At 43.6% G+C, this 26,220-nt stretch overlaps 2 protein-coding genes across 3 annotated transcripts in view; one reads left to right on the top strand and one right to left on the bottom strand.

Moving 5' to 3' along the window:
• Window positions 1-17,908, bottom strand: part of LOC146868233 (uncharacterized) — a 204,942-nt gene extending 187,034 nt beyond the window's left edge. The window contains exon 1 of one of the 2 annotated variants that reach the window (XM_085609546.1): window positions 17,782-17,908. Coding sequence is in view for 1 of the 2 variants with exons in the window: in XM_085609545.1 (XP_085465671.1) it covers window positions 17,782-17,873 (92 nt within the window). In the remaining variant the exon portion in view is untranslated. The remainder of the gene's footprint in view (window positions 1-17,781) is intronic. The other variant, XM_085609545.1, reaches the window with a different exon arrangement.
• Window positions 17,909-18,131: 223 nt separating this feature from the next.
• Window positions 18,132-26,220, top strand: part of LOC146868232 (ATPase family AAA domain-containing protein 3-A) — a 347,678-nt gene continuing 339,589 nt past the window's right edge. The window contains exon 1 of the mRNA XM_085609537.1: window positions 18,132-18,512. Coding sequence (XP_085465663.1) covers window positions 18,314-18,512 — 199 coding nt within the window. The 5' untranslated portion in view covers window positions 18,132-18,313. The remainder of the gene's footprint in view (window positions 18,513-26,220) is intronic.

Genomic DNA, 26,220 nt, shown 5'->3' with positions numbered 1-26,220 from the left:
AGTGCGTTGCGTTGCCAGGAGCTTCTTGCTGTGAAGTTTACAGACAGGAGAGATGTCTACATGCTGACTACCATCCATGATGAAAGCACTGCACCTGTGACTGTTTGGGGTCAGGTCGCTGAAGCGCGCAAACCTGTGTGCATTTTAGACTATAATAGGCACATGGGTGGTGTTGACAGAGTAGATCAGAGGTTGGAACCTTACACTGCTCTTCGTAAGGCTTACATTTGGTACAAGAAGTTGGCTATCCATCTTTTCCACTTGGCAATGTTTAATGCTTTTGTTGTGTTCAAGGATTCTTGCCCTGAGTCAAAGATGACTTTTGCTAAGTTTCAGGAGTCTGTAATAGGCAGCCTTGTTGTAGTGGAACAGGCAAGTGTTCCTAGAGTTGGAGTGGTGGAGGATGTTGCTAGATTGAAAGAACGCCACTTTCCAGATCACATTCCTCCCACACCCGCAAAAGATTTTCGCAGTAGGAGATGTAGAGTCTGTTGGCGAAGAGGTTCGCGGAAGGAGAGTCGTATGTACTGCCCCGACTGTCCTTCTCATCCTGCACTGTGTCTCCCTGCTTGTTTTAGAGCGTACCACACGCGAAAGAATTTTTGGGAGCATTCATGAGTGGTAAAGTGAACTGCCTGGTCTGTATTCTTTGGATAATTTGATTCTGTTTCAAGGTTGGTGTTAGTGCAATGTATTTAGTTGCTGATTTTCTGTTAGAAGATTTGTATCTATTTGCGATTTGTTTTTGTTTTTATTTTTTTCTAAAAAAATCCTAAATGTGATGGCGGTGTGTGTAGGCTTGCGCTTGGCTGTTGGTGTGTGTGGACTGGCACTTGGTTGGTGGTGTGCGTGGAATGGTGCTTGGCTGGCGGTGTGCGTGGTCTGGCGGTGTGCGTGGTCTGGCGGTGTGCATGGACTGGTGGTCTGCGTGGACTGGTGCGTGGCTGGTGGTGTGCGTGGACTGGAGCTTGGCTGGCGGTGTGCGTGGAATGGTGCTTGGCTGGCGGTGTGCGTGGACTGGTACTTGGCTGGCGGTGTGCGTGGACTGGTGGTGTGTGTGGACTGGTGCTTGGCTGGTGGTGTCCGTGGACTGGAGCTTGGCTGGTGGTGTGCGTGGACTGGAGCTTGGTTGGCGGTGTGCGTGGAATGGTGCTTGGCTGGCGGTGTGCGTGGACTGGTACTTGGCTGGCGGTGTGCGTGGACTGGTGGTGTGTGCGGACTGGTGCTTGGCTGGTGGTGTCCGTGGACTGGAGCTTGGCTGGCGGTGTGTGTGGATTGGCGATCGGCTGCCGGTGTGCCTGGACTGGCGATTGGCTGGCGGTGTGCCTGGACTGGCGATTGGCTGGCGGTGTGCGTGGATTGGCGATCGGCTGCCGGTGTGCCTGGACTGGCGATTGGCTGGCGGTGTGCCTGGACTGGCGATTGGCTGGCGGTGTGCCTGGACTGGCGATTGGCTGGTGGTGTGCCTGGACTGGCGCTTCGCTAGCGGTGTGCGTGGACTGGTGTTTGCCTAGCGGTGTGTGTGGACTGGTGCTCGGCTGGCTGTGTGTGAGTAGTGACTTTCTGCTGGTCACTACACACACTGCTAGCTGAGTGCCACTCCACGCAATCCATCAGCCTGTGTAGTTGCTGTGTCTGGATTGTGGGCGTGTGAAACCTTGTCATCAAGTATGTACCCTCACGTGCTCTGCGCTCTTCACACGGAGGTCTACTTGTGGTTCCTAGGATCAGAAAGGCCCGTATGGGTGGATGCTCTTTTCGCCATTTGGCAGCGAAGCGCTGGAACGCCCTGCCTCTTAATCTCCGCCTAGACCCATCGGAATCCAGCTTCCGGAAGAACTTAACAACACACCTTTTCTCAAGATAATCGAGCCTACTCCTCACTACTGCTTTGAGTTTTCAGGTGTAGCGCGGGGACACGCTTTCTAGCGTAACCAAGCGCTTTATAAACCTCCCTAATAATAATAATGGGCCCTTGAATGGCGCTGTGTGCTGGTGTGAGTTTTGTTATGTGATGGGCCCGCGGCTGGCGGTGTGAATGGTTTTGTATGTCTCACACGTATGAAAGGTGTATGAATGGCCTGTAAAGAGGTTGGTGCCTTGTCGTGGCTTTACAGCTCACGAGCTGTGAGTCAATGGTTCAGTTTTTCGCCCTTTCAATTATTACCAGTGCATTTCATTTATGTGAAATCACTTGCTAATACAATTGTATCTACTGAACCATCACTCACCCTCGTGCCAAATCCAACCAGTATGTGTGTGTGCTTGCGGATTAGATGGCTGTGCAGTAATATTTGTCTTTCTGAAGCAGGGTGTACCTTGTCCCTTTTTGGTGAATTTTGTAATGTGTTGCTTTTGTGCCTGGTGGTGCGAATGGTCTTGTTTGTATCACGTATGAAAGGTGTGTGAATGGCCTGTAAAGTGGTTGGTGCCTTGACGTGGCTTTACAGCTCACGAGCTGCGAGTCATTGGTTTGGTTTTTTGTGAATTTCATTTTTGTGAAATCTCTTGTTAATAAAATTTAATACACTGAACCATGACTCGCCCTCGTGCCAAATCCAACCAGTATGTGTGTGTGTTTGAGGAATAGATGGTTGTGCAGGAATCTTTGTCTTTAGTTTCTCTGCCAAGGTACACTTTCCATGCAAGAATAACCCACCAACTGTAGATATTGTCGAAAACTCATGGGAGTTCATGGTGATGTCTCTCTTGTGAATTCCAAAAATTTTTTTTTCCTAATGTCCTGCAAACCTCAAAATGTCTGCCACATTTTCTTTGCAATATTATTCCAAAATTCTCACGCTGTAGGAACAATAGTTAATCTGGTTTTGCAAGGGGGGTCACTTTGGTTTTTGGCTCGGTGCTCGGCGGCCATCTAGGGAAACCTACCAAACCCACACATTTCTGAAAACTAGACACCCGGCGGCTTCCAAGGAAGTATGGCTTGCGTGGATCCCCCAACGTTTCCTTACCCAGAATCCCCTGCAAACCTCAATTTTAGCTGAAAAAATCACTTTTTTCACACATTTTGGGGTGGGAAAGTTGTGGCATCACCGGGCTCACACAAATTTACCACCACCCAGCGTTCCCCCAGGTCTCCCGGTAAAAATGGTGCCTCACTTGTGTGGGAGGCCCAAGTACCCGCGGCAGGCAAGGGCCGAAAACGCAGTGATGCGACATCAAAATGGCCTATCGCAAAACCACCTGGTTTTGCAAGGGGCGTCACTTAGGTTTTTGGCCCGGTGCTCAGCGGCCATCTAGGGAAACCTACCAAACCCACGCATTTCTGAAAACTAGACACCCGGCGGCTTCCAGGGAGGTATGGCTTGCGTGGATCCCCCAACGTTTCCTTACCCAGAATCCCCTGCAAAACTCAATTTTAGCTGAAAAAAATCACTTTTTTCACACATTTTGGGGTGGGAAAGTTGTGGCATCACTGGGCTCACACAAATTTACCACCACCCAGCGTTCCCCCAGGTCTCCCGGTAAAAATGGTGCCTCACTTGTGTGGGAGGCCCAAGTACCCGCGGCAGGCAAGGGCCCAAAACGTAGTGAGGCGACATCAAAATGGCCTATCGCAAAACCACCTGGTTTTGCAAGGGGGGTCACTTAGGTTTTTGGCCCGGTGCTCGGCGGCCATCTAGGGAAACCTACCAAACCCACGCATTTCTGAAAACTAGACACCCGGCGGCTTCCAGGGAGGTATGGCTTGCGTGGATCCCCCAACGTTTCCTTACCTAGAATCCCCTGCAAACCTCAATTTTAGCTGAAAAAATCACTTTTTTCACACATTTTGGGGTGGGAAAGTTGTGGCATCACCGGGCTCACACAAATTTACCACCACCCAGCGTTCCCCCAGGTCTGCCGGTAAAAATGGTGCCTCACTTGTGTGGGAGGCCCAAGTACCCGGGGCAGGCAAGGGCCGAAAACGCAGTGATGCGACATCAAAATGGCCTATCGCAAAACCACCTGGTTTTGCAAGGGGGGTCACTTAGGTTTTTGGCCCGGTGCTCGGCGGCCATCTAGGGAAACCTACCAAACCCACGCATTTCTGAAAACTTGACACCTTGCCTGCCGCCGGTACTTGGGCCTCCCACACAAGTGAGGCACCATTTTTACCGGGAGACCTGGGGGAACGCTGGGTGGTGGTAAATTTGTGTGAGCCCGGTGATGCCACAACTTTCCCACTCCAAAATGTGTGAAAAAAGTGATTTTTTCAGCTAAAATTGAGGTTTGCAGGGGATTCTGGGTAAGGAAACGTTGGGGGATCCACGCAAGCCATACCTCCCTGGAAGCCGCCGGGTGTCTAGTTTTCAGAAATGCATGGGTTTGGTAGGTTTCCCTAGATGGCCGCCGAGCACCGGGCCAAAAACCAAAGTGACCCCCCTTGCAAAACCAGGTGGTTTTGCGATAGGCCAATTTGATGTCGCCTCACTACGTTTTGGGCCCTTGCCTGCCGCGGGTACTTGGGCCTCCCACACAAGTGAGGCACCATTTTTACCGGGAGACCTGGGGGAACGCTGGGTGGTGGTAAATTTTTGTGAGCCCGGTGATGCCACAACTTTCCCACCCCAAAATGTGTGAAAAAAGTGATTTTTTCAGCTAAAATTGAGGTTTGCAGGGGATTCTGGGTAAGGAAACGTTGGGGGATCCACGCAAGCCATACCTCCCTGGAAGCCGCCGGGTGTCTAGTTTTCAGAAATGCGTGGGTTTGGTAGGATTCCCTAGATGGCCGCCGAGCACCGGGCCAAAAACCTAAGTGACCCCCCTTGCAAAACCAGGTGGTTTTGCGATAGGCCATTTTGATGTCGCCTCACTACGTTTTGGGCCCTTGCCTGCCGCGGGTACTTGGGCCTCCCACACAAGTGAGGCACCATTTTTACCGGGAGACCTGGGGGAACGCTGGGTGGTGGTAAATTTGTGTGAGCCTGGTGATGCCACAACTTTCCCACCCCAAAATGTGTGAAAAAAGTGATTTTTTCAGCTAAAATTGAGGTTTGCAGGGGATTCTGGGTAAGGAAACGTTGGGGGATCCACGCAAGCCATACCTCCCTGGAAGCCGCCGGGTGTCTAGTTTTCAGAAATGCATGGGTTTGGTAGGTTTCCCTGGATGGCCGCCGAGCACCGGGCCAAAAACCAAAGTGACCCCCCTTGCAAAACCAGGTGGTTTTGCGATAGGCCAATTTGATGTCGCCTCACTACGTTTTGGGCCCTTGCCTGCCGCGGGTACTTGGGCCTCCCACACAAGTGAGGCACCATTTTTACCGGGAGACCTGGGGGAACGCTGGGTGGTGGTAAATTTGTGTGAGCCCGGTGATGCCACAACTTTCCCACCCCAAAATGTGTGAAAAAAGTGATTTTTTCAGCTAAAATTGAGGTTTGCAGGGGATTCTGGGTAAGGAAACGTTGGGGGATCCACGCAAGCCATACCTCCCTGGAAGCCGCCGGGTGTCTAGTTTTCAGAAATGCGTGGGTTTGGTAGGATTCCCTAGATGGCCGCCGAGCACCGGGCCAAAAACCTAAGTGACCCCCCTTGCAAAACCAGGTGGTTTTGCGATAGGCCATTTTGATGTCGCCTCACTACGTTTTGGGCCCTTGCCTGCCGCGGGTACTTGGGCCTCCCACAAAAGTGAGGCACCATTTTTACCGGGAGACCTGGGGGAACGCTGGGTGGTGGTAAATTTGTGTGAGCCCGGTGATGCCACAACTTTCCCACCCCAAAATGTGTGAAAAAAGTGATTTTTTCAGCTAAAATTGAGGTTTGCAGGGGATTCTGGGTAAGGAAACGTTGGGGGATCCACGCAAGCCATACCTCCCTGGAAGCCGCCGGGTGTCTAGTTTTCAGAAATGCGTGGGTTTGGTAGGATTCCCTAGATGGCCGCCGAGCACCGGGCCAAAAACCTAAGTGACCCCCCTTGCAAAACCAGGTGGTTTTGCGATAGGCCATTTTGATGTCGCCTCACTACGTTTTGGGCCCTTGCCTGCCGCGGGTACTTGGGCCTCCCACACAAGTGAGGCACCATTTTTACCGGGAGACCCGGGGGAACGCTGGGTGGTGGTAAATTTGTGTGAGCCCGGTGATGCCACAACTTTCCCACCCCAAAATGTGTGAAAAAAGTGATTTTTTCAGCTAAAATTGAGGTTTGCAGGGGATTCTGGGTAAGGAAACGTGGGGGGATCCACGCAAGCCATACCTCCCTGGAAGCCGCCGGGTGTCTAGTTTTCAGAAATGTCTGGGTTTGGTAGGTTTCCCTAGCTGCCGGCAGGGTTAGGGTTCAAAAACTACAGCTAGTCACTTTGCCAAAAAAGGGTCATTTTTCACCGCAAAATTGAGGTGTGACCTTGTTGCGTTTTGCGCCGTTTCCTGTCGCGGGCACTAGGCCAACCCGCACAAGTGAGGTACCATTTTTCTCGTAGGACTTTGGGGAACGCGGGTGGGTGGAAATTTGTGGATCCACGCAGATTCCAGAACTTTCCATCCCAGAAATGTGGGGAAAATGTGTTTTTTTTGTCATTTTTTTACGTTTGCAAGGGATTCTGGGTAACAGACCATGGTGGGAGCCAGTCAAGTCACCCCATCCTGGATTCCCCTAGGTGTCTAGTTTTCAAAAATGTATAGGTTTGCTAGGTTTCCCTAGGTGCCGGCAGGGCTAGGGTTCAAAAACTACAGCTAGTCACTTTGCCAAAAAAGGGTCATTTTTCACTGCAAAATTGAGGTGTGACCACGTTGCGTTTTGCGCCGTTTCCTGTCGCGGGCACTATGTCGACCCACACAAGTGAGGTACCATTTTTCTCGTAAGACTTTGGGGAACGTGGGGTGGGTGGAAATTTGTGGATCCACGCAGATTCCAGAACTTTCCATCACAAAAATGTTGGGAAAATGTGTTTTTTTTGTCATTTTTTTTTACGTTTGCAAGGGATTCTGGGTAACAGACCATGGTGGGAGGCAGTCAAGTCACCCCATCCTGGATTCCCCTGGGTGTCTAGTTTTCAAAAATGTATAGGTTTGCTAGGTTTCCCTAGGTGCCGGCAGTGCTAGGGTTCAAAAACTACAGCTAGTCACTTTGCCAAAAAAGGGTAATTTTTGACTGCAAAATTGAGGTGTGACCACGTTGCGTTTTGCGCCGTTTCCTGTCGCGGGCACTAGGCCGACCCGCACAAGTGAGGTACCATTTTTCTCGTAGGACTTTGGGGAACGCGGGGTGGGTGGAAATTTGTGGATCCACGCAGATTCCAGAACTTTCCATCCCAGAAATGTGGGGAAAATGTGTTTTTTTTGTCATTTTTTTACGTTTGCAAGGGATTCTGGGTAACAGACCATGGTGGGAGGCAGTCAAGTCACCCCATCCTGGATTCCCCTGGGTGTCTAGTTTTCAAAAATGTATAGGTTTGCTAGGTTTCCCTAGGTGCCGGCAGTGCTAGGGTTCAAAAACTACAGCTAGTCACTTTGCCAAAAAAGGGTAATTTTTGACTGCAAAATTGAGGTGTGACCACGTTGCGTTTTGCGCCGTTTCCTGTCGCGGGCACTAGGCCGACCCGCACAAGTGAGGTACCATTTTTCTCGTAGGACTTTGGGGAACGCGGGGTGGGTGGAAATTTGTGGATCCACGCAGATTCCAGAACTTTCCATCCCAGAAATGTGGGGAAAATGTGTTTTTTTTGTCATTTTTTTACGTTTGCAAGGGATTCTGGGTAACAGACCATGGTGGGAGGCAGTCAAGTCACCCCATCCTGGATTCCCCTGGGTGTCTAGTTTTCAAATATGTATAGGTTTGCTAGGTTTCCCTAGGTGCCGGCAGGGCTAGGGTTAAAAAACTACAGCTAGTCACTTTGCCAAAAAAGGGTCATTTTTCACTGCAAAATTGAGGTGTGACCACGTTGCGTTTTGCGCCGTTTCCTGTCGTGGGCACTAGGCCGACCCGCACAAGTGAGGTACCATTTTTCTCGTAGGACTTTGGGGAACGCGGGGTGGGTGGAAATTTGTGGATCCACGCAGATTCCAGAACTTTCCATCCCAGAAATGTGGGGAAAATGTGTTTTTTTTGTCATTTTTTTACGTTTGCAAGGGATTCTGGGTAACAGACCATGGTGGGAGGCAGTCAAGTCACCCCATCCTGGATTCCCTTGGGTGTCTAGTTTTCAAAAATGTATAGGTTTGCTAGGTTTCCCTAGGTGCCGGCAGGGCTAGGGTTCAAAAACTACAGCTAGTCACTTTGCCAAAAAAGGGTCATTTTTCACTGCAAAATTGAGGTGTGACCACGTTGCGTTTTGCGCCATTTCCTGTCGCGGGCACTAGGCCGACCCGCACAAGTGAGGTACCATTTTTCTCGTAGGACTTTGGGGAACGCGGGATGGGTGGAAATTTGTGGATCCACGCAGATTCCAGAACTTTCCATCCCAGAAATGTGGGGAAAATGTGTTTTTTTGTCATTTTTTTACGTTTGCAAGGGATTCTGGGTAACAGACCATGGTGGGAGGCAGTCAAGTCACCCCATCCTGGATTCCCCTCGGTGTCTAGTTTTCAAAAATGTATAGGTTTGCTAGGTTTCCCTAGATGCCGGCAGGGCTAGGGTTCAAAAACTACAGCTAGACTCTTCGCAAAAATGTGTAAATTTTCAGTGTGAAAATGTGGTGTGTTCAGCTTAGGTTTTGAGCCACTTCCTGTCGTGGGCACTATGCCTACCCACACAAGTGAGGTACCATTTTTATCAGGAGACTTAGGGTAGTTCAGATTTGTAAAGCAACTGTTATTACCTATTGATGTTGGATGCATTTCTCCCTTCCAAATGAAAGACATTGTGTAAAAAAAAAAGTCATTTTGAAAAATGACCAATAATTGCCATGCAAGTATGAGTATTCCCAATTTCGAAAATGTGCAAATATGCACTGTTTCTAAACTCTGTAATTTGTTCCCATTTCAGAAATACATAGGTGTCTTTCATACCGATTTTTCCATGTATACATTTTCCCACAATAATTGCTATATACCCGGAACAAAAAAAAAAAAACATTACAAAATGCTGCTCAGTTTTTCACTCTGGGTTCGTTGGGCTCTTGGTGAACCTACAAGTCCTATATATCCCCACAACCAGGAAGGTCCAGTTGATGTAACGGTACATTGCTTTCTAAGAGATGTGATAATTAGAAGAAGTTACAGGTGAAAACGTTGACTCAAAAGGATGCTTTTTTCAACTAATTTTTAATTTTTCCTATATTTAACTGGTAGTTTCTATAAAGAAACCTTGATGGATCTACACAAATGACCCCTTGCTGAATTCAGAATTTTGTCTACTTTTCAAAAATGTATAGCTTTCCAGGATCCATTACTGTTTTTGTACCCATTTCTACCATTAACTGGAAGGAGGTTGAAAGCACAAAAAATAGCAAAAATAGGGTATGTCCCAGAAAAATGCCAAAACTGTGTAAAAAATGTTGGTTTTCTAACAAAATTCTGTCATTCCCTAAAAGCTGGAGAAATGGTGATTTCAGCCCCACAAACCCTTTTTTGATACCATTTGCAGAGAAAAACCCAGAAGCTTTCATTTGCAGCCCGTTTTTCCCATTTTTCACAAAAAAAACAACATTTTGCTGTATTTTGACTAATTTCTGGGAACCCTCTAGGAGAATCCACAAACCCTGGGTACCTTTAGAATCCCCAAGATGTTGGAAGACAAGGACGCAAATTTGGCGTGGATACCTAATGTGGTCAAAAAGTTACAGGGGCCTAAGCGCGCACTACCCCAAATAGCCCCAAAAAGGCTTAGCACAGGAGGGGAAAAGGCCTAGCAGCGAAGGGGTTAAGGATTTTCCCTCATTATTCACTAATGGTGGATTGGTACACTCAGATCTCCAATGTTCCAGTTGGCCACAGTTGTGACATGGGAACTTTTTTTTAGCTTCCTCAAGATTCCCCTTTCCTTTCCCTGCATACCTAGGTCTATTCCCTGCATTATTTCCTGCATTATTCGCCTGTTCCACCAACTGTGCTTCCTGTCTTTCCGCAACTTTCACTTGTGCCCACATTGCTTTCTCTTTCAGCTTTCTCTGTTTTGCTTCAATTTCATCACTGAAGTATTTTGCATGTCTCAGAATCTCATCTATTTTCTTACTCTGCCAATCCACAGTATGCTCACGAATTCTTTCACTAATCTCAGGTCTCAGGCCATATACAAATCTGTATACAAAATGACTCAAATCCTTGTCACCCAGGTGTTCATCTCCACTGAATTGTTTAAACGCCAGTATCAGCCTCTCGTAAAAAGCATGAACTGATTCTTTTGCTTCCTGATGTGTTCGATCTATTTTAACCCAGTCTGTCTCTTTTGGAGGTACTTTATTTTTCAGGTATATGATCACCTGCTCATACTTTCTCATTACTTCTGGATCTGGTGCTCCTGTTCTCTGATCTCTTGGATATTCCTCAGTAGGCCAACTTACAACTATTTTACACTCAGCCCACAAATCTGCTGGAACAATTATATCAAACAGACTATTCAGGTCAATCCACAGCACTTTTGACAATTTCACAAACCTGTCTACCTGCCTATACCACTCGACGGGCTTTTCTCTCAATCGAGGGAAATCATTCGTAAATGATAAAATATCCTGTCTGGTCCATGGAACATGTACATATCCTCCTCCAGGTATTTCTCTCATAGGATAAGTATCCACTGGTTTCTCTTTTTCTCTCACTGGAAATGCTGAATAAGTCCTATCCCCTGATTCTTCTCTCTTCTTGTACCACCTATCCTTCCACTTCTCAACATCACCCCATTTTCGCAATAAAGCGATCATCTCTTTAATCTGTCCTGTTCTACCAGTACCATTCAAATTTTCAATATCTTTATCTGTGAAATCCATCCTGTAAGACTTCTGCAAAGCTTTCACCTTATCAATGTCAACTCCATAGTCATTTGCTATTGCTCTTAATCTGTCATGTGTATTTTTAGTTCTCCAGGTGATGTTTTTACACATAAATAACAATTCACCATCATGATGATTTTTAAGAATCTCTGTAGGAACTGTCCCTGCAACAAGCTCTTCTAATTCTACACGTAACCTAGCCACATCAATTGCTTGTGAATCTTTATCCCTCTTTTGAAGAACTTTCATCCATTCATTCAAATCTTCAGCTGTTATTTCAGTAGATTTTCTCACTGGAACCACTTTCTTCTGCGGTTCTAAAATTGGCATCCCTGAACAACTAGCTTCACCAGTATCCAGTCCTGAATTAGACTGTACCTCTAATCCTTCACTACATGTGTCATGTCTGGATTTTCCTGTCCTTTTTCATGAATCTCCTGAAGGACCAGCCAAACTTGTCAATTTATTCCCAACATATGGAATCACCAAACCATTCTCACCCGTCCTCTGCTTATCAAAAACAGGCATAATCGGACCTATAGTTACGGGCACCGTAACAGCGTCTAGATTCTTTGTCAGCTCTTTGATCTTTTCAGTCAATTCCGATGTAGTTCTGGCTAATTCTCTCGTATTTTCGCCACTGCTTCTATTCTCTCTTTCCCTGAAAGGATTACCACTTCTTAACTCAGGTGTCACATTTTCTGTCTCAATGATACGCACTGTATCTCTTATCGGAGAAACAACTGGTGTACTCTCTTCTGGTTCTGGTCTATATGGAGGTGGTCTTTTGTAAATCATGTCATTCAAGACCTCATCCTCATATTCATTAACTCCATATCTCCTCACTTCTGCCTCAGGAACCCTTTCTGTTCCCTCTTCAACTGTTCTCATAGGATATAATCCCTCTGACATACTAGCATCTCGCCATCTCGTCATTCGATCATGATGAGTTTCACGACCATGTCTCCTCCCAAACATATACCTATAGTTTCCTCCAGACCTCTGTTTCTCTCGCTCATGTACTTCCTCTTCCCATTCCACTAAAGCCTCAAACTGTGTCGGCCTTGGTCTTGGGTCAAGACATAACATCTTTTCCCGTAAATTTTTCAACACGGCCAGATTAAATGAACCATGTTCTGGAAATGCTAAAACTCCATCTTCCTTTGTATACCTAACCCAATTCTCCAACCATATACAGGTATGATACCCATATCTCGCAGCCATGAAGGATGCAGGCGTTTTCGATGGAGGTAACAATTCACCCTCTCTCGTTTTAACATCTTTATCCTTGTCAAACCAATTTTTTATCTTTCTGAACAAAGATTTTTTCTTTTTCTCTTCTTGGTAATACATTTTAACTTTTACCAAACTTTCTAATCCCTTCCGTAATACAACTGCACAATATGATTTTTCAACCAATAACAGCGCGACTCACACTAACGCACCAATCCTAGAGCGTCTACGTCACTAGAATAGCTCTTCCAATCCTTGCGCGGCTCACACCAACGCACCAATCTCAGCGCGAGCACTGTTCTGATCTAATATCCAATCAGAGCGCGGTCTGTTTGACGTCAGCAGTCGCTGCAGTCGCTTCTGTCTCCTGTCTCTTGTCACTCGTCTACCCCTCCTTTACAAAATTTCTCAGTAGACTCCGTGTCAAATTTTTACAAAATCTATTAGTTACAACATATAAACATCTCCATTGTCTGCTTCGTTAACCACAGAATAGTAAAGAAAATCTATTTCACAAGAATTCCGTTGACACAGTAGCACATCCCTCTACTCTGCCCTTCTAACATACATTCATTAATTGTTTCCTCTAGGACTTGTCCAAAGAGTCTTACAATCAACTAAATATATGAGCATTCACGCACATTCATACAAGAAAATATAGTACATACACACAGAATCCTGCTTTTCCCGAGAACAGCGAACAATCTGCTCTACTACAGAATTATATCACACATTAACCAAGCAGCTTACCTCTGCCCAGTTTCTCAAACAAGCTCAGAGAATACCTATTACTTCTCCCGCGATAAGCTTTAACGGTGAACCTTACGGATCCCTGGGACTTAAGACCAGAGTTTCACAGATAACCTTCACTACCATACGCACTCCTTATATACCAGAAATATTTCTAATAGTAACATATACAATGTCACTGATTCCGAACCCAGACAATGTGACGCGCAACTTCAATTGTCACACGTTTTCTTTTCCTGCATACATACAGGACCAACAATCCCGTCTTTCCCGAGAGCAGCATATACTTCCCTCTGCCCTACTACGGAACTGCTACTAGCTCCCAAGTTCCAGAAGCACTACATATAACTCAACATGACGACTCCAACATATAGTATTAGTACATATACCAACATCAATCAATAATCAATAAGCTAATGTACAAGCAATCTAATCAGATCAAGACAATCATCAATAACCATCCTCACTCTGCTACCAGGAAATTGATGCAGATTGGGGTGTACAAAATCTCCCTACTTCCACGGATAGAGTAATTTCACAGTTACACGCACATACACTCATCATACACTAGGGCCCATTTCACTAACATACACTCAAATACTCTACCAGCACTGAACCTGTGGAAAGAAAACTCCTAAACACCCCACATCTACACTGAGGTCGATAAGACCTAGTTATTGTAATTGTCCTGAGTCATAATCTAAACAATCTATACAACAATAATCAAATAGAGTACTCAATAATTGACAAGAAATAATCATCAACACCGTATTTAAAATTATGGTTCTTTATCTAAAATTAGTCAAAGAAAATCAATCAGAGTAAATCATTTTCTCATAATTACCTATTCTAGCTAAATGTCAGAATGGGTCATCAGGACAAGTCTCTCAGTAGTAGTCTTCCGAGTCACCGTCCTCACAGCATCGATCCTCACCAACGCAGGTTTGGGAAGAAGTGGCAAAGTGGCCTCAAACCCTCTCTAGGCTAACAATATTTATAAAGAAACTTGCAATATTATAGAAACATAAAATGTTCTGAACGTCCGCTGAACCGCTGAGCAGAGCGAGCAGGAAAGGATGTAGCATCGCTACATTTGGAAAACCTCCGCTCAGAAAAAAATCACAAAAATAAAAAGACAGAACAGGAACTAAAAAAAATGTATCTTTCGACATCCACATTTCCTCGGAACTAACATGATGACTTCAGAGTCCATTCAGTTCATTCATTATGGCTCCTTTGTCCTCCAAGGCTATTCGAATGTTTCTTGGAGACTCGCCCAGTACTGCTGCTGTCCTCATGGAAAATTTTAACCAGGCGAAGACTGTGGTCAGATGACTTCGACCATATTCAGCAAGGCCCTCTCATCACAAATCTCTCACTCGAGGCCAGGCTGCAAACGGCGGCCATTTTATTCTAGGCCAAAATAGACCATCTTAATTAAAAGAGACAAAAACAACATTACCACAGCATAGTGATTAAACAGTGTTAACCCCACTAATACCCTTATGTGTATGTAATTATCTAGCCTTTGCAACACAGAAAAGCATTAATTCAAAAGCGTTTCGTGCTTTAAAATAAACAGCACTCAGCAACGTTTATTTAATAAAACATGCACATTTATTAAATAGCAAACGAAAGCATTCCCACGTGTCGGTTTTCTTCTCATTAGTACATGTTGGTAAGTTTAAAACATTTACACAAAACAAATAATTAGTAATTAATAATTAATAATTTTAATTATGACAAATAGACAAACCAGAGCTTAAAAACCCAATAGATTTTCATCAGAAAACTCTGCTCCAGCAGTATCACCTAAGGAAGGTGCCAGATAGTGATCATAGTCAGCAAATAATCACTACAAAATTTCCAAGTACAAAACACCAATTGTATCTGTCAATGCACGGTTAGACGGGAACTGTCAATTATAGAAAACTTATTTGGAAGCCACACAATAAAGAATACATTAATGAACTGGCGCAAAAACTGGTTAAAGAAGGTTTTGAAGATAAAACCACGAAGTCCGTAATTGATCAATGGGTAAACTTCACACGCAAATTAGTCAAACCATATGATCCTTCATCTAAAACTGAGAAAAAACAAGTGACACAAATGAAAAAAAGGAAACAAATATTAATTTACCATATACAGTACGAAAATTGAGACAGACTCGAAACAATCTCAGGAAACAGTTAACCAAGCTTGCAAATAACAAAGAAATAACAACTAAACTAAAAAACACAAATCAAAATTTGAGGAAATTAATTTGGAATGAAAAAAACAAAGATAAGCATGATCTTTGGACAAAAAATGTCTATGCTAGTAACCAAACAAACTCAAGGGAGTTTTGGAAAATGATAAATGGTCTAGTAAGACCGGACAAATCCGTTGTAGCATCTGTATTAACCGATGACTGAATGGGTTAATTTTCTGATAAAACATCTAAATCCTGACGGGAAAATAAATAATCAGGATGGTAATCACAAACGGACGGTTACATTAAATTTAGAATATGATAGTGAAATTGATATATCACAGCAACAAGTGTCTAAACTAATAAAGAAACAAAAAGATGGGCACCGGGTCCCAACGGCATCCCATTTGCCATGTATAAGGAGGAACCAGCCCTATGGGCGGAACATCTAACAGAGGTCTTTAAAGAGGTCGTACGGATACGGGCAATACCAGAATCCTGGAGAGGATCGCTAATATCCCCCATCTTTAAGAAAGGAAATTGGGCCCTGCCTGAGAACTATCGTCTAATAACGCTGCAAGATACAGATGCTAAACTGTTTGCGGGTATTCTACTGTCAAGTTTATCTGACTGGGTAAAGGACAATCAGATTCTCCCGCCTAATCAAACAGGATTTATTAAAGGTCTAGGAACTGCTACAAACACTTTAGCCCTATCGGTACTAATGGACAAAGCAATTTTAACAAAACAACCTTTATATTTGTGCTTTGTTGATTTTAGATCAGCTTTTGATTGTGTGGATAGACAACGCCTGTGGAAAAAATTACAAAAGCAAGGTATCCCAGACCCATTATTAAAGCTAATTCAACTCCTGCATACCGATGCTTGGGTCAGAGTGCGGATGGGGGATGGTTTGCCCCTAACTAATAAAATATCTACAACAGGAGGACTAAAGCAAGGGTGCGTATTGGCCCCATTACTTTTTAACCTGTTCTTAGCTGATCTAACAGATGTACTGAATGAAATAAATGCACATCAGCCTAAATTAGCTAACAAGCACATATCAAATTTGCTGTATGCAGATAGTGTCGTACTCTTAAGCTATACAGAAGTGGCTTTACAACGGCTAATAGCTCGAATATCAGTGTATTCAAAAGAAAATGGGATGGTAATAAGTGAAACAAAGACTAAAGTTATGGTGATTACAAAAAATTCAAGACTTAAACACAAAGCTAAATGGTTCTTGGAAAAAGTGCAATTAGAACAAGTAGACCAATATAAATATTTGGGTGTTTTATTCAATGACAATGAAACTTTCTCCCTCAAAAACTTGATATTTACAGAGAAGCAAACGCCTTGACAGCCGCATTGAGGATTATACAGAAATCAATAAGCGATCTGACTTATCGTCCCTTCCTAAAGGTGATATCAGCAAAATTGCTGCCGACATTAGCATACGGTAGTGAGGCCTTAAATGGAAAAGACGCTGTTATCATCAACAACGCGGTCTCAAAAACTTTTAAAACCCTTTTCCGCCTGCCTAACAACGCATCCCAAGCTCAAGTAAGGCTGGAATTTGGCCTAAAAAACCAGCTGTATGCAAGAAAAGAACAAGCAATTAAAGTATGGGACAGAATAAAATACGATTATGACAACCAAATGTCCCAGCTTTTATGAAAGGAAATAAGTGAAAACAAGAAATCTTCGGCCTGGAAATATCTGAATGCAGTACTAGAGGAATTTGAGGTAATGTCGATTTGGGAAACTACCATAACCCAGGACTTATTTAAAAAAGCTATCAACAAAATAACAGATCACTTATCGCTGATAAGAGACAAAGACATATTCGTAAAAAGAAAACACGCTTGGCCAATAATAAATGGATTTTCAAAAAAGAAGGTACAGCAATATTTGGATACACCATGGTCGCTGAAAAACAAACACATTTTTACTAAAGCACGAATCGGTGTACTACCGGGATTATGCCATTTACCACCTTGGAAAAAATCAGAAGAGGACACATTATATAGACTATGTAAATCTGGGGATGAGAATATTATGCACCTACTTTGTCTCTGTCCTGAATTGAAAAACGAAAGAATGAGTATACTTAAGAGACTATTTAATGACCGAGGAGTAAGGACATGCAGACAAGCATTGATACTATCTTTCTCATCGGATGATATACTCATAAACTCTGCATTTGTAAAATTTTGATGGAAAGTAGAGAATAAATTAGAGGAGCATAATTTAAATCTATAACCACCACTTTTTAAAATATATTATGTAATGAATTGTTATCAAATGTATCTCAGTTTAAAAACCTTGCATATTTTATTTTTGTTGTTTTAACTGTTTATATAGGGTCATTATATGAATTTTGTATTATTGTAAGATTTTAATTAATCAAACAATAAAGGACTACTAACTTACTTATTGAGTGAACATTCCACAGAACCATAGAGACTGGTGGAGATATGCTGAGAACCAACCCATAGAGACGTGTTAAGGCATATCACGGGATAACATCACCACAGAGTGCATCTCAAAGTGTCACACATATTACTGTAAAATGTTACTCCTAAGTGGATGGAAACCATGGAAATGTCACACATAAGCAATCTGAAAACTTGGCAGCAATGTTTAAGTAAGATTTAAAATAATATTAATCGGGAGAATGTATTTCCCGCCATTGACATGACTTGTACTAATAGAAGAGTTAATTGCAGAGGGGAGACACTTACAAGTAATTGAAAAATCGGGAGTCTTCAGTCAGAATCGGGTCTGTTGAATGATTTGGCAAGTTGATGCAAGAGCGTCCTATCATTGGCAGCATGTTGCAGTTTAGCGTCGGCCATGTTTAGGTCAGGCCCCAATGCTTCGCAGCTTCGGTTAAATTGAAAGGGTCAAGACCACAGTCAGAGAGGAGCAGACTGACTATAACATGGCAACTACAAGGGACATCGCATGCTGCGTGACAGTACTAGCCAATAGGCGATCAGGCTATGGGTCGATAGGCGTAGCTCCTGGTGAACGCATGCGTAGTTATTTTCGTATTGACTCGGAAAAGCAGTGTTTTCCATTACACGTCTGCGCATTTCGACTTCAGGAACGCTAGTAACCAGGTTGCGATGGAGCGCGTGCGCTTTTCTCTCTTAGTGACAGCGAACAGTGTTTCACTTCTAGCGCAAGTGTACTTGTTCTCCCTTTGGCTCACATGTGTATCAAGCACTTGTACCCGGTTTCTCATCTTCAGACACAGTAAAACCCAAGGACATGTCGTGGCTCTTTGGGGTGAGCAAGCCACCGTCTGAGCCGCTCCCTCCTCCTCCTGGAGCACCCCCACCACCTCCCGGTCCCGGTGAAGGAGGGGACGCTGGGGGATCAGGGGGCAAAACCAAGGACAAATGGAGCCACTTTGACCCCACCGGCCTAGAGCGGGCAGCCAAGGCGGCGCGGGAGCTGGACCAGAGCCGTGAGTAGGGGGGTGGCCAGGACTCGACATGCTGTGTTATCGAGCATTGTCTTTTTCCCCCATTACGTCTCAGAAAGCCTTGTATACCAAGTTGTGTTGATTAAGATTGACTGTCTGGAGGTGTCATTCGTAGAGCATCTTGACAGCAATGCTGTCGTCATCGCAGAATGGAAGACAGAACTAGGATTTCAGGTGGACTTAAGAGACATGGTTTCAATAGGGCAGTTACCTGGAACGGTGTCTGTTCTAGCCTTGGTGAGATGTTGGATATTTCCAAAATGTTAGCCCAGTATAAATAACAACATACGGATACTAGTCTTTAGGGATTTTTACACAGTGCCACAAATTAACGAGAAGGAGCGGGCAGCCTTAGGTTTGTGTTTTGTGGGCTGGAGAACTGCTGTATTAGTACAAAGGAGGCGAAGTCACCTTCATTTGAAAGTTGTTAGTCTGAAATTATCTTAACCATTTTGTCAAAACGACCGTTTAGACTTTTGTCCGGTTATCCACCAAGCATTTGATCTGTCGCCCATCAGGAGACAACAGTCCAGGAGCTGTTCAAATTCCACCCTCTTGGGCGAAGGCAGCGATATGCATTCGAGGGCCACTTCATTGGAGAGTGGTCCCCAATTTCTTTAAATGTGCCGACTGCCACCTTATTTCTTTGGGAAAGTGGTTGCACGAGCCACATTAATTTCCAGAATGGGATACTGTAGCTACCCGTGTTAAAGCAATGTAGAGAGCCCCGCATAGGTTGTGTAACCCAGTTTTTGACCAAGGTGTTTTTCAGAAAGGGAGACAGAAGATCCCAGTTATAAACGTAGGTCATATGTGAGGTACAAATTGCACAGTCCAGTTGACAAGAACTGGTGCTCTTGAGATGGTAGTTGGGCTAGGTGCGGCTGTTCAGTGTCCCAGAGGGAATACTCTGTATAATTGTTATGCGAAGTGTCAAAGTCATGGGGGGGGGGGGTGGTTGGGGGGGGGGGGCTTTGTGTGAGAGATAGGTACAGGGCAGACCGATTTGAGTGGTGTCTTCACTCAGCCGAATAAGGAGACTCGAGTGGGTTCCCTTCCAGCCCAAAGTGGCAATGTTTGCCCCAGTTGATAGATGATTGGCATCAATGGAAATGGTTGGTTTGTTGACACATGATATATTTGACTAATCGAGGCACTTGGAGTGATCTCAAATGAGCAGCCTCGTTATGGTGCGTTTCTGTCAACTATGAGGCCGAGCTAGGAATTGTATGTTTGCTCGATGGCCTGCTGTACAGTAGCTCTTACCTGCAGTGGGTATCGAAAAAACAGAAATCATATAAAATAGTGGTGAAGTAATAGTGGTGAAATGCGTGCCAGGCTATTTCAATTCATGAATTTTTTTCGTCAAAATTAACACGACTTTTATCTTGCAACTAAAATTTCAGCCGTGTCCTAAATGACCTTGAGAAAGTTTTCTTGCATCTATTAGACACCCTCAGTAAGTACTTTATATTTACATTTTTCCTTGTGAGACACTGACAAGTTGGGTTTCATATCCCTTGCGATGATAGCAAACCCTGATAATTTAGGTTTATTGGGTTTGTGTAGTTGCCAAGAGAATCTTTCTATGTAAGAAGTGGTCTCTTGATTGCTTTTAGTTCATGTTCCTCAGATGACACTCCATAAGGAGCTCCGTTAAACTAGCAAAACGCTGATAACATGTCTCTTACTGTCTGTTATCTGTTAAAAAAAAAAAGCCATGTTGAGGAAGAGAAGGCATTTCCAAAATAATACAAAGGCGTGTGACTCATCGATTTCCCCCCCCCCCCACCCTCAACCACATACTCAGACCAGTACATGGTGCCATGAGGTGGCAGGCACCGAAAGCTCACTGGCACCTCTTTCCAACTGTTTATAATCAGAATGTTATGGTCCAGTCCCTAGTAAATATATTATAAAAGAAAATGAAGCCCTTGATTGTATTTGAGATGATGTTGTATTGGAAAACCTTAAATCTCAAAATGCAGTACTTAAGCTAGTTTAACAAGATTCACACGCAGCTGCCTCCCCACCCCCTCATCTAGTTACTTCACGAAGGAAATAATCAGTACTTAGTTCACAAGACACGCACCCCTCTAATAAAATGAGCATAAGAGTGTCTGCTCAGACCCAAGTACAATAATTTATGGCATTTTTGCGACGTTACCTGTCAAATAACTGAGACGAATTCCTGTATAAAATGCAGTTTTGAAAGTAAAAATGACTTCCTTTTTGTGGGGTTCTTCTGTTCACCTTGTTTGGGTGCATGATAATGTGGCAAACAGTACATTGCTCATATTAAATCTGTAGACGTGAAGGAGAGTGCTGTGATACCTACCACATGACTGTCAGCGGCAGGAAGCGAATATTTTTTTTTTGCCAAAGGTTGCATCATTCTACAAACAAATCATTGACCTATTGGTCGCCGCACTAGAACCGCTGGCTTTGATTTGTTACCTTTCTATCATAGGAGCTTTGGAACTGTGCTGGGAATACCTTAACCCCTGCCTGGAGTTTGAGCGTGGCTTGTGAAACCCAGCTATGCAACATATGCTTGGCGTCTATTGATTGGTTGCTTTTTCAATTAGTGGCTGGGATTTTGCAGCAACACTCCTGTACGTGGTGTTAATCTATATTATGGTTGTGTTAATATCCTGACTAAAAAACAGACCCAGAGATTGAAGTCGCCATTAAAACTAGTTTCTATGCGTTTCAGGGTCTTTAAAATATTGCACAGAGGATTGCAAGAACTCTTCACTGGTCTTCTGATGTGTCTGTTGAAGGTGATTCTAAATGTTAGATAAAGTGGGTAGTGTATTTACAGAAAGAGTTTGAGATGCTGAACTGCAGATTGTTGTAACAGTCGTTCATACTATGTAGTGTACATTCCAAGAACTATGTTATTAGAATACTGAATCCTTGAATTTTTTAGCCTCTGCTACATCAATGATGTGCATAAGCATAACCCACAAATATTTACTCACTTAAATATATCGGTTCTCACATAAAAAATAACATAAATACAACCTTAATGAAAGATTGTCTAGAAGATGAAAATTTGTTTGTTTTGCGTTTCATGAGATCAGGGGTCTCCAACCTTTTCTGCAGTGAGACCTTCTTCTGATCAGTAAAAATAATCGTGTGCTCTACTGAAGGCTAAGTAACTCGCCCATTGTTACCAGACGCCTAGCTTAATTGACTTTCAGCCTAATGTCCACAGAGCCAAATGCAATGGTTTATCAAAATACGTTGACCAGGGGCACTATGAGAGGGCTGCCATGTGCGTCAGTGAGAGCGTGGTCTTTGGGGATGTTTGGATGTCTGAACATATGTGCATATGAGTGGGATATATGTGGACGGTTGACTGAGAGGTACTGTCATATGTACTGCCGGCACAGGTTATGCCTTTCGCCATATGTGGCACTCCTTCATGCACATTTTGAATTGATAATGAGACTGTCACTAATTGCATGTGCTGATGTTATTTTCTCTCTCTTGTGAATTTCATTGTTACGCACTGTGACTGTATGCAAATGAGCACGATATTTTGCATTATTATGAGATAAAGCTTTATTAATCTTACAGAGAGTCTGTGATTATTTAGCTGACTAGATAGTCAGTTAAATTATGTGCTATCCTTACCATCAACTACTCAACTTATTGGTCTGTCGACCGAGAGGAAAGAAAGTTGAAGTATAGGTTTAGTTATGTATCTAGAATTGTTATAATAAACTTGCGGATAATCCAAATCTTATGTCATTAAAACTTGACCCCGAGCGCATCAGGGATTTGAGTGAATGTGTATGGGCCATTTGTATGTTATCGAGTATTGATCCCTGATCAGGTATTTGGCTAGGGCTGAATCAGTTTTCTGGTAGCGGAGGATGGTTTAATTATTGATAAATTTGGTACTGATTATTGATTATATGTTCTTAACATGAAAAGTTAGTGTCGTGTTCTATGTTGACTGGAAGTTCAGGTACGGAGCAACCTGAGGAATCCCGGGAATGGAATTAGCCTGTAATAGGCAGAAGAAGTGTGTGGATAAGGAAATCACACAGCAGAAGTACTTTGTCTGTTGTAATAATTAACCCTGGGCGAGACACTACGCTTCGCCCACGTAGTGTACGTAGCGCTGCCTGCTTCGCAGTTTTCGAAGTAGGCGAAGCAGGCTAGCGCTACGCTCACCCAGGGCGAAGCGTAGCTGCCTGCCGCGGCCACCCGCCTCCCGCCCGCCCTCCTTTTAAATCAAACCCCCGCATTTACAATAAATACAAAATTAAAGAAACTTACCTGAAACGCGGCGTCTCCGGGGCTCCCTATTCCATTTCCAACTTCTTCTGACAAATGCGCATGCGCGGACGCCCGCGGATGCTCATTTCTCGCAAGAAATGCGCATGCGCGGGCTTCCGCGCATGCACATTTGTCAGAAGAAGTTGGGAATGGAAGAGGGAGCCCCGGAGACGCCGCGCTTCATGGTAAGTTTCTAAATTTTGTATTTATTGTAAATGTGGGGGTTTGATTTAAAAAGAGGGCGGGCGGGAGGCGGGTGGCGCGTAGTGGGGCTACGCGAAGCACGTAGTGTGCGTAGATTTGGGCACACTACGTACTACTTCACGTAGCCCCACTACGCCCACCCTTAGTAATAATACCGAAGCTACGGAGGGCTGTAGGTATTATATTTAGAGACCATTTCGTATGAAAGTAGCATGTCTGGAATAGTAAAGGGTCCACTTCTGAAACTCTTGCCTTATCCCCAGGGGTGTATCAAGACCTCTTTTCACACCAAAAAGTCCTCTTGCGAAACTTTGGACTTATCCCTTAAGGAGTAATAGGTCCTCCCGGAGCTTGTTTGAAGAGTATAATAGTGCTGGTTGTTATTATTACTCATAGTGAAGAAAACCTCTTGGAAAAGTGAAAACTATATCTTTATTTAATGGAACAGACAAGGTAGCATTGTTTTGTGTTGTTACTAACAGAAATTTTGATTAAGAAAACTTAGAAAAATATTGCCATATCACATTGTAAAGGGAGGGTCAGTAGCAAGAGTAATACTGACATCAGAAAAGGCCGTGCTGGCATTGGTCAGGCAGCGGGCATGTACTGAGCTGTGATTGGTTGGTTGGTTTGAGCCGCGATAGTATTGATTGAAATTTTGCTTACATAGTGGTGGTGCTCTGATTGGGTGGTTGGTGCGAGTCGCGCTGGTCTAGGAAGAGAACTGACAAATAGAGTATGTAGAATTACGGAAAGATTCTCTTGTTTGTTTTGGTGAGGTACATTAGCGTAAAAAGATAAGAAAAATGAAGCTGCTTAACAAAATAAAGAATGTTTTCAAAAAGGATAAACCCATTGTGACTAGAGAGGGAATTCCTATTCCACCTCCAAAAACGCCTGCTTCTTATGATGTTGGAGCTAGGATACCATACATTTATGAGGCTAGAGAATTGGGTGAAATATACAAAGGATGATGGTGTTATAGCCTTTCCACAGCATGGTACGTTTAATGTAAGGATATTGCAGAATTTGAGAAATCGGATGAATTTACTAGAACCGAATCCCAGATTGAAATAGTGCGAAGCCTTAGAAGAATGGAAAGTTGAGGCATTTGAAAGAGAGAAATATAGAGGTAACAGAAGATACAGGAATTCGATGTTTGGATATCCTTTTGAAAGTAGGGAAGAAAAGTTGAAAAGAAGGGGGCGAGCTTTGATAACAGAAGGTTTGTACCTAGTTTTAGTTACTGATGATCAGACAAGACAGGAGGAAAGTGTAAAGAGAAAAAGAAAAATATAGAGACTTCAAGTTTAAGGGATGACCCGAACGAATCTGATGATGAGTTGTTAGAGAACATTATGACCAAACGACCTCCACCCTATGAAGAAATTTCAGGGGAGGTGACTCCAAGTGCCCCACAATTGGGAACCCCATTGACTCCACAAGTCACCGAAATAGCTAGGTTAGTGCGAGAAAATTAAGTTAAATTGTTGAATAAGGCAAGACTAGAACAGGTCCAGAAAAAGAATCAGTTAAATCCGAATGCGGAAGCATTGACGTTACCTGTAACAATTGGTCCCGTAGTTCCATTGTATGGAGAAAGACAGAATTTGTCAAAAGTGCATACGTTGGCAGTTCCATGAAGTGGTAGCAGGAGTGGAGTGGTGACGGTAATGAATGAGAATGGATAGGATGATCCGAATCCTACATTGTTAGATCTTCCGGTTTGTGAGTTGATAACGGAAACCCCAAAAGAGGTATACAAATAGACCCATGGAGAATAAGCCTGAATGTCACTCTAATAGCAGGGAGTTCAGCAGATACTTCACCAGAAGAATTGAATATTTGGATAAAAGAAATGGCGAAGCCGAAGCTTCAACCAGAGTATAAATGTGAGTCAATTGAAAGTAGATTTGGGAAGAGATGATTATTGGTACAATAAGTCCAGACAGATTAGGAACTTACCGAGATGATGAATTGATTTTGTGTAAAAGTATTACTTGGAGAGCGAGGAATCTTCACGAGAAAATATCCGAAGCCGCTAGTGATTATGGAGTAGACCTAGAAAAGTTAAAGGTGTTTCAGAAGTCATACAGATTGGCCTTTACTGATAAGGACTTAGAGAGCTTGAATGCGTCTGGAAAAAGATTGCAGATAAGAGTTCATTAACATCTTGAAGAAATGGGAAGATGTAGATCGATGGAAAAATAAATAGACAAGAAAGAAAGAAAGAAGAAGCAGCTGGTAAAGGAGTATTCATGTTTCCGTTAAAAGAGACAGAACAAGTTGAAAGGGCGTGTCCGATGAGAGAAGTTCCAGGTGGTGGATATGTTCATGTTCCATGGTCAAGACCGGATATATTATCCTTTACGACCGATTTTCCCAGGTTAAGAGAGAAACCGGTCGAATGGTACAAACAGGTAGAGAGGTTTGTGAAAGTTTCAAAGGTTTTGTTAAAGGATTTAGATGGGTTGTTTGAGATTGCTGTTCCAGCAGATTTGCGGACAGAGTGTAAAATCACTGTCGATTGGCCAAAGGAAGAATATCCTAAGGATCCTAAAACAGGTGCACCGTTTGACAAGGTGATGAAAAAGTATAATCAGGTAATCAGGTATTTGAAGGGAAAAATGTCCCCTAAGGAAACGAATTAGGTTAAGATTGACAGGACGACCCAAGAACTAAAAGAGTCAGTGCATGCTTACTACGAAAGATTGTTACAGGTATTTAAACAGTACAGCAGGTTTGAGAATATTGGAGACAAGGATACGGGACATTTTGTGTATTGTTTTGTGTTTGGATTGAAACCGGAAATTAGTAATATGGTTCAGCAACATTTGATTTGTTGGCAAAGCAAAACGATAGACGAAATTCGGAGGTATGCAAAGTATTGTAGTGATGACATTGAATCAAGACCTAAGAAGTTAAAAGAGAAAATGATGTGGGCACAAGTGAAAGTGGCAGAATAGCAAGAAACAAACAATAATTCGCAGACGGGTTACCAGATGAATGGTCAGAATCAAAATGGGCAGAATTCCAGTGGGAGGAATGAGTGTAGATCTGCTCAAAAGAATAATGGAGTAAATCAAAATTTAAATCCATCGATGCAGAATGAGGTGGTTGTGAACCAACAGCAGCAGGTAGTTACACCACAGTTACAGGTGCCACAAGCTCCCGTGCCAAATAATGTGAATGC

The sequence above is a fragment of the Triturus cristatus genome, chromosome 1_2 (genome assembly GCF_964204655.1).
Source record: "Triturus cristatus chromosome 1_2, aTriCri1.1, whole genome shotgun sequence".
NCBI classification, from domain to species: Eukaryota; Metazoa; Chordata; class Amphibia; order Caudata; family Salamandridae; genus Triturus; species Triturus cristatus.
The sequence above is the reverse complement of the archived record's forward strand: the minus strand, read 5'-3'. Positions and strand labels throughout refer to the sequence as shown.